Below are 13,014 nucleotides of genomic sequence, written 5' to 3'. Positions count from 1 at the left end.
TCCCACGAGGCTTATTTGGTGTCCTGCCTCTCCCACCAGGCTTATTTGGTGTCCTGCCTCTCCCACGAGGCTTATTTGGTGTCCTGCCTCTCCCACGAGGCTTATTTGGTATCCTGCCTCTCCCACGAGGCTTATTTGATATCTTGCCTCTCCCACGAGGCTTATTTGATATCCTGCCTCTCCCACGAGGCTTATTTGGTGTCCTGCCTCTCCCACGAGGCTTATTTGATATCCTGCCTCTCCCACCAGGCTTATTTGGTATCCTGCCTCTCCCACGAGGCTTATTTGATATCCTGCCTCCCCCACGAGGCTTATTTGATATCCTGCCTCTCCCACGAGGCTTATTTGGTATCCTGCCTCTCCCACGAGGCTTATTTGGTATCCTGCCTCTCCCACGAGGCTTATTTGATATCCTGCCTCCCCCACCAGGCTTATTTGATATCCTGCCTGTTCCACGAGGCTTATTTGATATCCTGCTTCTCCCCCACGAGGCTTATTTGGTATCCTGCCTCTCCCACGAGGCTTATTTGGTATCCTGCCTCTCCCACGAGGCTTATTTGATATCCTGCCTCCCCCACGAGGCTTATTTGGTATCCTGCCTCTCCCACCAGACTTATTTGATATCCTGCCTCTCCCACCAGGCTTATTTGATATCCTGCCTGTTCCACGAGGCTTATTTGATATCCTGCTTCTCCCCCACGAGGCTTATTTGACATCCTGCCTCTCCCACCAGGCTTATTTGATATCCTGGCTCTCCCACCAGGCTTATTTGATATCCTGCCTCCCCCACCAGGCTTATTTGATATCCTGCCTGTTCCACGAGGCTTATTTGATATCCTGCTTCTCCCCCACGAGGCTTATTTGGTATCCTACCTCTCCCACCAGACTTATTTGATATCCTGCCTCTCCCCCACGAGGCTTATTTGATATCCTGCCTCTCCCACGGTCTTTGCCACCCAGGAAAAATATCACTGTTTACTTCCCACAGTGTCTGTATATAGTTAGTGACTTGTTAAGACAGGTCGCCCTTGTTCCCTATGACTATAGATGTACCTTAGCGGACTTTTGAGTGGCTGAAACAGCCTGCAGTTGTAACAAGAATCACCTGGGGCTAGATTCACGAAAGCACTTACGCAAGCACTTACGAAAGTGTACATCTTTCCTCAATCTTTGACGGCTTTGGTTACATTTATTAAACAGTTTACAAGCATGAAAACTTCCTATTCAATTGTTGTTATTGTTATAAACAGCCTCCTGGTGCTTCGGAGCTCATTAACTGTTTAATAATTGTAAACAAAGCCGCTAAAGATTGAGAAAAGATGAACAGATTCGTAAGTGTTTGCGTAAGTGCTTTCGTGAATCTGACCCCTGGTTCGTATCACCTGAAGTAAGGGCGAAGAGGTAGAATTAATAGCTTATTGACAGAGCTCGGGTGCATGGGGGGCAATTGTGTAAAACCCTGGTTTGTGTCTCGGAGAGGCTGCAGGATCCGTGGTAGGTCAAGTTGATTTCCCGGTTGCAATTCTTTTGACCATGTTTATAGCTCAGTCGATTAAGGCAGCGTCTGGGATCTTCTCGGACGTAGGTTCGAACCCTCGTCACAGCCCTTGTGGATTTGTTCACCTGGTTAGTAATTATGTTCTTTAAATATATATTCTTCATATTTTGTACCTTTTTAATGAATAATTTCTTATTCTATTAGTCTTACTTGATGGGAAAAGTCGAATGGTACGATTTAAACACTTCTTAAATGGCTAAATCATTGACCTAGGGCAGGTCTAATCACCTGGGATTCGAACCCACGGTTGGGAATAAGGGAGGCTAAATTATTTATATTTCACAATTTTATTTTGTTAGTGGTATCATTACCACCTTCACTTTCATTTGATATTTGTGAATATAAGCTTAGGGTTCCCTCCAGGTCGTAAGGTTAAGTGAAAGACGCACACGTTATCAAGCACTTTATTAAACAAATGGAAAAAACTTTGGGATCAAAGAGATCGACCGGCAGCAACCGAGGTACATACGCACATATACATATATACACACACGCACATATACGCACATATACATATATACACACACGCACATATACATATATACACACACGCACATATACATATATACACACACGCACATATACGCACATATACATATATACACACACGCACATATACGCACATATACATATATACACACACGCACACACATTCAACTCAATCTCTTGAAAGCAAACAAAATTAGAACAAATACAATATAAAATAAAAATAAAACAAGATTCATTCACTGGTATTATGACTTGTGAATGAATCAAGACAGGTAACTTGTTTGGTTTTGCTCGTGGCGCCACGTGACTTTCATACTTAGAAACGTGATGCCACGTTTGTAAACAAAGGCACGTGGCGTCATGTTTGTACACAAAAAGGCACGTGACATTGTGTTTGTAAACAAACCCACGTGGTATTACGCTTATAAACAATGGCAGTGTAATGGAGTATGGGGAAGCAGGACTAGGCAAGGTACTTGTGTCTCTAAATCACGGACGTTTAAGACTGAGTTTTACGCCATTAAATCTAGATATTCCAAGTAGAGGTCTTGTTCCATTTTCTATTTGATTAAGGGATGAGGTGAAAAACTAGGTAGAAACCCCAGACACATGGAGTTGAAACCACAAAAGTCGACTTAAACAAGCTTAAGCCAATTTGTGGAGATCAGATACACGAGAAGACTCTCAAAACAATACCACACGAATGGTATCGGTGGTACAATACCACCGTATCGATCATCTTGTACAAACTACATCATTTCTTATGGTGATCAAACATCTCAATATCATTTACAGACATTTTTAAAGTTGTGTAAACTTATAAGATGTGACAAACTTAAGTTGATTTGTGGAAGCCTTTACATGTGGCTTGTAGAAACCACACCAGCGAGGTATTCAGTATTTGAACGACACACACACTCACACACACACACACACACACACACACACACACACACACACACACACACACACACACACACACACACACACACACACCTCCTTACACACACACACACACACACACACACACCTCCTTACACACACACACACACACACACACACATACACACACACACATGCAAACACACACAAAAACTGGTAAGACAAAAATATTGCTTATATGCAACTATATTTCATAAATATCTATACATGAATACAAAGGCACTAAATATTTTATGTATTTTACCCTAAAACTCATCCATGTAGTCACCGGGGGAGGAGCTGGAGTGATGGGGAGCAGTGGTCTTGACTGGAAAGTGATGGAACCGAAACATTGTAGCAATGTCGTTTGCAACCAGAAGCAAGGTGCAAGTGTCATTTCCATAAAAGAAACATCAATGATGCCATAACAGCTCATTATATATGTCCTTCAGATGGGGAAAAGTGATACGAACTTGGTGGCCACATATCTTGTAGCGTGTAGGACTGTACCACCACCCTGATGGTCGACGACAGAGATACTGGCCCACTAGTCTTGGTGGTAGAACAGAAACCTCGCCTAGAGCAAAAGGGTATTTTGCTCTACTGTTTTGCTATTTCCAACCATGTCTGGACACCTTTGAAGGCATGCTTCAGTGATGCCAGCCAGCCAGCCAGCCAGACAGCCAGCCAGCCAGCCAGCCAGACAGACAGACAGCCAGCCAGCCAGCCAGCCAGCCAGACAGCCAGCCAGCCAGCCAGCCAGCCAGCCCAGTCGCCACATAGTTTGTGATTGGATGAGTGTGTCGCCATCAACTTCACCACCTCCCTCCCAGCACGTCTCAGTAACACAAGAGGTCACACCGACCACATAAATAACACCATAAATTATTCATTCAAAAGTATTGAGCATTTTGTGATGCCACGTCAAGGCACAACGAGAGAGAGAAACTCTCACATGTCCAGTTTCAAAGCACATTTAATTGATTAAAGAAACCAAGGCTTAATCACTAAATTAATGCATAAATCTTTTGAGAGGTAACCTGTGGGTTTCTGAACAGTTTGTGTGTGGTTTCTGAGGTATGAGAGAGTTTCTAGTAAGATTTTGAGTATTTTGGGCAACTCTCCTAGATATTTTGAGCAGTTTTCAAGAATTCATTTTTTTTAATAGGGAATGAGAGCTATTGGACATAATGTCGATAACAAATTTCATATGGATTTGACACCGAAATATCATTGTTTTCACCCAGCAAAGTTATACCCGGTATAGTTCCGTTAACACTGAACATAACTAACACTTATGACTTGAAGGAAGCACCAACAGTTTCAACCAGTCCACACGCGAGACAAGACTGGCATATTTATGACATCTCCGTGTATGCCATCTCTCAAAGTCTCTTTCTTGAGAAGGCAGACAATTCTCCATCATAGCAGGCGAAGGGGGGTTTGTCCCTCATCCAGTTAAGACCCTGATGCTGGGGCTGTAGGATGTTCTTCACTAGGGAAAAGGACAGTTCTTCAGCTAACCGACGATAAAAGATCCACACAGCAGGTAAATGTATTCCTCCACGTTCAAAGGTGACTGGGATAGTCAGATCTCTGGCCCGGGAGGGGTTGTGTCGTCGTCCTCCTCGTCAGTTTCTGATGAAAGTAGAAGTGGTGAAGAGCACTAGTCTGGGCCTGAGGACAGGGACGAGTCAGCTGGCCACAACCTCCCGTTGGACAGCACGTTTGGTTGGACGAGCAGGGTGCTCAGGGTGTTCCACCCTGGAAGACTTCAGGGTGACTCCTGCCCAGGGAGTCGTAGGGTGGCTAATGGTTTGGGCATTAGTTGCTTGGATGCGGGAGCTGCTGTGTTGGGCGAGGGAGTTAAGTGGGCGGGCGATGGTGGTGGTGTCTGGTTGTGTCTGCGAGACGTTTCTTCCCACTCGGGAGTTGCTTGGGGTAGTGTGATGCAGGTTTGGCCAGACACGAGTGTCGACCGGTCGGAAACTTCTGCTTCTTGATGCGCGTCTGTCACTGGTGGTGTCTGGTCGAGCGGTTCTTGCTCTGGAGACCAAACTGTGATCTGCGGCGCAGAGGCTGCGAGTCCTGCTTCCTGAGACACTGTGTGGGAGGCGAGGAGGAGGCTTGTACACGGTGTTTCTGTAGTGCTGGAGGAGGAGGAGTGGGGGATGGAGAGACGCTTGGACTGGCCTCTCATTCCGTCACGACTCTGCCTTCTCCAGGTCCAGGCACGGTAACATGCTCTCACTCTCAGTTGTTGAGGCGTCGGTGGTGGCGCCCGAGGAGGCTGAGGAGCCCGAGCTGGAGGTCGTGGCTGTGGAAGATGAAGTAGTAGAGGTAATGGAGTCGCGCCAAGGCTCCCAAGTGAATCCCTTCGCACGAAAAAGCTTATTAAGCAAGGCAGCGAGGGGAGAGCGGCGTGAGCCCATCTGGCCACTGCACATGACTAGGTAGGGGTTGAGGGCCGAGTTAAAGTTGGCGTCGGGCATGGTTGGGGAGGGCGGGATCATCTCCAGCGTCAGGCGCGACGGGGGGCGGCGCCGACTGGACCCCGCGCTGCTCTTGGCGCTGCTGAGGGGCAGACCCAGCAGGCGGCGCACCTCGCGCTGTATCCGGCGGGAGCGATACAGGTAGACGTACGGCGACACCACAGAGTTGGTGAGCGCCAGCACCATCACTACGCTCTGTACCACACCTGGCATCCACACCTGCAACACAATCACACAGTTACCCATCACACCTTCAACACCAACACCACGACACACACACACACACACACAGTTGAGAGGCGGGACCAAAGAGCCAGAGCTTAACCCCAGCAAGCACAACTAGCTGTGTCTCCCCCCCCCATCCTCTTGTTTAGACAGTAACTATTGTGATGATAGTCAAGAATTCGTACATAGCTTTTAGATAGTAGTATACTGACTAGTAAGGAATTCTTTTAAAATAAATGAAGCTAAAACACAATCTGATATATTCCTAGACCCTAGTATAGCACACATACGTACTATATTAGCCCTCAGAGTATGTCTAGGGAGGTTACGTTCATTTGTCAAAGCAACAAGTAGAAATATAGTTTTCCGGTTTGTCCAACTCAATAGTTCACATTTGTACTTATATCGTTGTACGTCGGTATATATACTATGTTCCTCATCGTTACTATAAGTACTACCAAAACAGAAGGATGGGCTGTAACATTATAAATTTGAATTAAATCATAAACTACCCCATTCCAAATATTTAATAACTTTTGGAAATATATAGGTAACGAGAGAGAGGGAGAGGAGTAACCAAGAACTTAAACCACTGAAGGATTCCAGACTACCCTCCCACAGGAAGACCTTTCCATGATGACACCCACAGGAAGACCTTTCCAGGATGACACCCACAGGAAGACCTTTCCATGATGACACCCACAGGAAGACCTTTCCAGGATGACACCCACAGGAAGACCTCTCCAAGATGACACCCACAGGAAGACCTTTCCAGGATGACACCCACAGGAAGACCTTTCCAGGATGACACCCACAGGAAGACCTTTCCAGGATGACACCCACAGGAAGACCTTTCCAGGATGACACCCACAGGAAGATCTTTCCAGGATGACACCCACAGGAAGACCTCTCCAGGATGACACCCACAGGAAGACCTCTCCAGGATGACACCCACAGGAAGACCTCTCCAGGATGACACCCACATTAAGACCTCTCCAGGATGACACCCACAGGAAGACCTTTCCAGGATGACACCCACAGGAAGACCTCTCCAGGATGACACCCACAGGAAGACCTCTCCAGGATGACACCCACATTAAGACCTCTCCAGGATGACACCCACAGGAAGACCTTTCCAGGATGACACCCACAGGAAGACCTCTCCAAGATGACACCCACAGGAAGACCTTTCCAGGATGACACCCACAGGAAGACCTCTCCAGGATGACACCCACAGGAAGACCTTTCCAGGATGACACCCACAGGAAGACCTTTCCAGGATGACACCCACAGGAAGACACCCACAGGAAGACCTCTCCAAGATGACAGCCTCTCCCGCCAATAAACTTCCTCCAAGAAACCCCCACTTGCTCACCTGGAAAAGTGTAGTGTGAAGCAGCGCGGCCGCATAGTAGGGAAGCCAGCAAGCAAAGAAGAGGACGATGACCACCACGGAGATCTTGGCCGCCCGCGACTCTTCCTTGTGCAGGAAGAGCGACGCATTACTGATGCGGTAGCGGAGGTTAGTCACGATCTGAGACGACGTGGATCTGGTCGACGGGGTCCTGAGGGAAGAGACGCCAGGCGTGGAGAGTCAGTTTGTGGCTTTACACTTGTGGCGTATTGCTTTGTGATATTGCGCTTATTCACGAGAGGAACATTGTGGGGAAAGGTACCAGGAGAGTGTGTGTGAGGTAGGTGGAGGTATTAGGTGGGAGAGAGACGGGTGGACGGTGGGAGAAAGACAGGTGGACGGTGTGAGAGAGACAGGTGGACGGTGTGAGAAAGACAGGTTGACGGTGTGAGAAAGACAGGTGGACGGTGTGAGAAAGACAGGTGGACGGTGTGAGAAAGACAGGTGGACGGTGAGAGAAAGACAGGTGGACGGTGTGAGAAAGACAGGTGGACGGTGTGAGAAAGACAGGTTGACGGTGAGAGAAAGACAGGTGGACGGTGTGAGAAAGACAGGTTGACGGTGAGAGAAAGACAGGTTGACGGTGTGAGAAAGACAGGTTGACGGTGTGAGAAAGACAGGTGGACGGTGTGAGAAAGACAGGTTGACGGTGAGAGAAAGACAGGTGGACGGTGTGAGAAAGACAGGTTGACGGTGAGAGAAAGACAGGTGGACGGTGTGAGAAAGAGAGATGGACGGTGTGAGAAAGAGAGATGGACGGTGTGAGAAAGAGAGATGGACGGTGTGAGAGAGACAGGTGGACGGTGTGAGAAAGACAGGTGGACGGTGTGAGAGAGACAGGTGGACGGTGTGAGAAAGACAGATGAACGGTGTGAGAAACAGATGAACGGTGTGAGAAAGACAGGTGGACGGTGTGAGAAAGACAGGTGGACGGTGTGAGAAAGAGAGATGGACGGTGTGAGAAAGAGATGGACGGTGTGAGAGAGACAGGTGGACGGTGTGAGAAAGACAGGTGGACGGTGTGAGAAAGACAGGTGGACGGTGTGAGAAAGAGAGATGGACGGTGTGAGAAAGAGAGATGGACGGTGTGAGAAAGACAGGTGGACGGTGTGAGAAAGACAGGTGGACGGTGTGAGAAAGAGAGATGGACGGTGTGAGAAAGACAGGTGGACGGTGTGAGAAAGAGAGATGGACGGTGTGAGAAAGAGAGATGGACGGTGTGAGAGAGACAGGTGGACGGTGTGAGAAAGACAGGTGGACGGTGTGAGAAAGACAGATGGACGGTGTGAGAAAGAGAGATGGACGGTGTGAGAAAGACAGATGGACGGTGTGAGAAAGACAGGTGGACGGTGTGAGAAAGAGAGATGGACGGTGTGAGAAAGAGAGATGGACGGTGTGAGAAAGACAGATGGACAGTGTGAGAGAGACAGGTGGACGGTGTGAGAAAGACAGGTTGACGGTGTGAGAAAGACAGTTGGACGGTGTGAGAGAGACAGGTGGACGGTGTGAGAAAGAGAGATGGACGGTGTGAGAAAGAGAGATGGACGGTGTGAGAAAGACAGATGGACGGTGTGAGAAAGACAGGTTGACGGTGTGAGAGAGACAGGTGGACGGTGTGAGAAAGACAGTTGGACGGTGTGAGAAAGACAGGTTGACGGTGAGAGAAAGACAGGTGGACGGTGTGAGAAAGACAGTTGGACGGTGTGAGAAAGACAGGTTGACGGTGTGAGAAAGACAGATGAACGGTGAGAGAAAGACAGATGAACGCTGAGAGAAAGACAGTTGGACGGTGTGAGAAAGACAGGCTGACGGTGAGAGAAAGACAGGTTGACGGTGAGAGAAAGACAGTTGAACGGTACGAGAAAGACAGGTGGACGGTGTGAAAAAGACAGGCAGACGGTGTGAGAAAGACAGTTGAACGGTGTGAAAAAGACAGGCAGACGGTGCGAGAAAGACAGATAGCCGGTACGAGAAAGGAGCGACAAATTACCTTGAGGGGGCCCTGGAGGGAGCGACAGCATCAAGAGAGGAGCCACACAGGGAGTTGCGACGGGTCCTCTCGCTGTTCTGGTGAGCGGCGTGGTAGATGCGGACGTAGATCCAGGTGAGCAGCACCATGGGCACCACGAACGACACCACCATGTTGGCCAGCACGAAGCAGGAGCGGTATGTCCACGGACCCTCCGTCTTGGGCATCACCTTCGGCGTGGCGGCCCCGCACACATTCCTGTAGGAGAGGAACACGTCTATGAGAACTACACGAGTGCAGGCGATGAGTCACAATAACGTGGCTGAAGTATGTTGACCAGACCACACACTAGAAATTGAAGGGATGACGACGTTTCGGGCCGTCCTGGACCATTCTCAAGTCGATTGTCGTCGTCCCTTCAATTTCTAGTGTGTGGGCTGGTCAACTACACGAGTGTCTTAACTGCATTTCTCAAGGGGGTCATTTTGTTGCATCAAAAATTTTCTCGAAAGTTACTGTGAACTGAATACAAAATATCTTATACTATTGGAAGAGGAGGATCAGCTACAGGAGGAATTAGGGAGGAGTACAGGGGGAGAAATTTATGATAAGAATGTACTGAAACAGTATGACCATATACCACTCTTAAGGGTGTATTAGGACAAACTGTGGGGGGGGGGGGTATGAAGATGGTGCTCAACTACTTGCACCATCGGGGATCGAACTCCGACCTTGCAAGAAGCGAAGCCTTCTCTGCACCGACCAATCCAAGTGGATGGGTAGAAGAAAAGTTAGAGGAAGTAATGGTGGTGGAGAGAGAAATACAGACATTTAGGTATTGGTTTGATGCCGTGCAAAGAGGCAGTGATTGAGGAGGAGGTCAAGTAATTATCAGGAGAAAGCACCAAGTCATTACAACTATACAGCACTTGGAAGGGATGTAATGATTTAGGACAGAATGGAGGAAAGGCATGGTGTCTACCCACATGGACGGTCGGGAATTGATCTCCGCCCTGCAAGAAGCGAGACTGTCGCTCTACTACCCGGACCAAGACTGACGGAAGAGGAGCGTGTGTGACAGAGGTAGATGGAACAATCCGGATAGGTAGATATGAAGGGATATAAGAGAATGATATGCAGGCGATGAGTCACAATAACGTGGCTAAATTATGTTGACCAGACCACACACTAGAAGGTGAAGGGACGACGACGTTTCGGTCCGTCCTGGACCATTCTCAAGTCGATTGTGAAGAGGTCTTGAGAATGGTCCAGGACAGACCGAAACGTCGTCGTCCCTTCACCTTCTAGTGTGTGGTCTGGTCAAGGAAGGAACTATCAGGGGGAAAGCGCCAAGCCATTACGACTATATAGCACCTGGGAAGGGGTCAGGATAAGGATTTGGGATGGGACGGGGAGGCAAGACTGGTGCCCAACCACTTGGACGGTCGGGGGATTGAACGCCGACCTGCATGAAGCGAGACCGTCGCTCTACCGTCCAGCCCAAGTGGTCAAGAGAATGATAGACGTGATACAAGAGGAAGAACTTACCATGCTCGGCCAGAGAGGTCGCCGAAGGCAGCTGCCACGGCAATCAGAGTGGCAGCAAGCCAGCCGACGGCGATCATGGCGACGCTCTTGAGGCGAGTCACCAGCATGTGGTAGTGAAGGGGATCGGTGATGGCGCAGAACCTGTCCACGGCGATAAGCAGCGTAGCGAACACGGACGCCGACGCCACCAGCTCGGACACGGCGTCCATGGCACGACACAGCGACACGGACTCCCACACCGGCAGGAAGGTGTCGGCCACCACCAGAGGCAGCAGTAACCAAGACGCCAGCAGGTTGCACACCGTCAAGCTCACGATGAACCTGCAAAGATGATCAATCGCAAAATCTGAGAATATGGACAGACACATGAGAAACAAGTGAATTGACAAGATATACAACACGACTCACACCAAATCAAGGTACCACAAGGTGTTGGGAGGGAGGGGAGGAGGGAAGTCCTAAAGATTGATTGATTGATGAAGATTTAGCCACCCAAAAGGTGGCACGGGCATGAATAGCCCGTAAGTGGTGGCTCTTTTAAGCCATTACCAGTATCAAGAGCTGATACTGGAGATCTGTGGAGGTGCGAATGCACCCTGCATGACGGGAGATGTCTCCCTTGTGAATGTGTTAAGATGAAGATGAAGCCACCCAAAAGGTGGTACGGGCATGAATAGCCCGTAAGTGGTGGGAAGTCCTAAAAGATGGGCTGGATATATATAGACCCAATGAACCATTCTTTATGTGTGAATGCTGTGACGTGTTGCAAGTTGCATGCATTGCCAGACCTCCACCGCCACTCCTTATACCCATCAGTCAAGCCGTCCAGTGATGGCGTGCATGGCTGGGAGCCAAGCGCACACACACACAGGGACCCTTAGAGCCTCGCCCCTGTGTGATGAACGACTCCATCTCCATCGTAACTGCTCAGTATGGTCCGTCTTCAGTGTCCCTGAAGACTGTTTTTGTTGGATCAGTTAGGACCACCTGCTGGTCCCAACCTCACACCTATTGGCCTTAACTCCACACCTGAATATTGGGACTGTATTAGATGTCTTCCAGGTTTCCGATAGTTCTCATGTTTCCAGCATCCAGCATCATTCCTAGTCCGAGATAAATCTGCAGTTTCCTGGCACTTCTGGGTTCATCATATCTTGTACAGTCTTTTCTGATGGCAATCCCTTTATATATTCTTGGAGTTCTGTTTCCCATGGTATTCCCGTTAGGACGTTCCTCATCTCGTCATATTTTCCTCTTTGGTAATTTAGCCTTTTCCTTTCCGATCCTTTCCTTGGATAGGTTATCCCTGCCTCCACCAGATACTCAAATGTTAATACACTGTGGTCATTCATTCCTATGGGGGCTTCAAATTTGACTTCCCTTATTTCTGACTCATTCAAGGTGAATATCAGGTCGAGTCTAGCTGGTTCGTCATTGCCTCTGTGTGTGTGTGTGTGTGTGTGTGTGTGTGTGTGTGTGTGTGTGTGTGTGTGTGTGTGTGTGTGTGTGTGTGTGTGTGTGTGTGTGTGTGAGTGTGTGAGTGTGTGTGTGTGTGTGTGTGAGTGTGTGTGTGTGTGTGTGTGTGTGAGTGTGTGTGTGTGTGAGTGTGTGTGAGTGTGTGTGTGTGTGTGTGTGTGTGTGTGTGTGTGTGTGTGTGTGTGTGTGTGTGTGTGTGTGTGTGTGTGTGTGTGTGTGTGTACTCACGCTACACCGTTGCTGGTGAGTGTGCTGTTACTATTACTACGCATCAACATTACAACTACTATCATTACCGCTGGTGATTCATGAATGAACCAGTCATACCACGCTAAGTTTACAAACAAACCCAGGACCTACTACGAGCCTAATATGAATGAACCTTGAAAACACTCTTAATTAATTCACTAACATGCTTCCTCTCCTCTTGAATGTCATGAATGGTACTCATGAATAAGTCTTGGGGTATACCCCACCTGATGAATGGTCTGTCGTCCGTATATGTCAGGAATATAATGTATTCATGCATCTGCCTGAGTGTGCAATGCTGTGAGGAGTATACTAAGATATACCTTTGGACCTCAAGAGATATGATTCCCATTGACAGTTTATTATCTTCTAATTTATATGAAAATATAACACATTTGTAATGGTTTATTAACACACAGATGAGGAAAGTTATGTAGAAATCAGCCAGTAATAAAAATGGCGGCCATATGCCTAATATACACAAGGAAATGCCATTACCTTAATGTATCAACGAGAAACGCAATTGGAGCCGTGCGGGAGACTCGAACCAACGATATGGGGTAGGCAAGTGTGGCCCATGTGGAAGTGTTGGCCATGTGAGAGTGGCCCGCGAGAGAGAGAGAGGGGACCGCGAGAGAGAGAGGGCCCGAGAGAGAGAGAGGGGGGCCTGCAA

The 13,014-nt window shown here is 48.4% G+C and overlaps 1 protein-coding gene across 3 annotated transcripts in view; it reads right to left on the bottom strand.

The window, feature by feature from the left end:
- Positions 1-1,948: 1,948 nt before the first annotated feature.
- Positions 1,949-13,014, bottom strand: part of LOC138357779 (probable G-protein coupled receptor No18) — an 82,343-nt gene continuing 71,277 nt past the window's right edge. For all 3 annotated transcript variants that reach the window (XM_069314831.1, XM_069314832.1, XM_069314830.1), the window contains exons 3-6: positions 10,617-10,937; positions 9,090-9,326; positions 7,061-7,250; positions 1,949-5,679 (exon numbers count right to left, since the gene is read on the bottom strand). In XM_069314831.1, coding sequence (XP_069170932.1) covers positions 5,173-5,679; positions 7,061-7,250; positions 9,090-9,326; positions 10,617-10,937 — 1,255 coding nt within the window. In that variant the 3' untranslated portion in view covers positions 1,949-5,172. The remainder of the gene's footprint in view (positions 5,680-7,060; positions 7,251-9,089; positions 9,327-10,616; positions 10,938-13,014) is intronic.

The sequence above is a fragment of the Procambarus clarkii genome, chromosome 80, assembly GCF_040958095.1.
Source record: "Procambarus clarkii isolate CNS0578487 chromosome 80, FALCON_Pclarkii_2.0, whole genome shotgun sequence".
Taxonomy (NCBI): Eukaryota; Metazoa; Arthropoda; class Malacostraca; order Decapoda; family Cambaridae; genus Procambarus; species Procambarus clarkii.
This window is presented reverse-complemented; position numbering and strand designations above follow the sequence as displayed.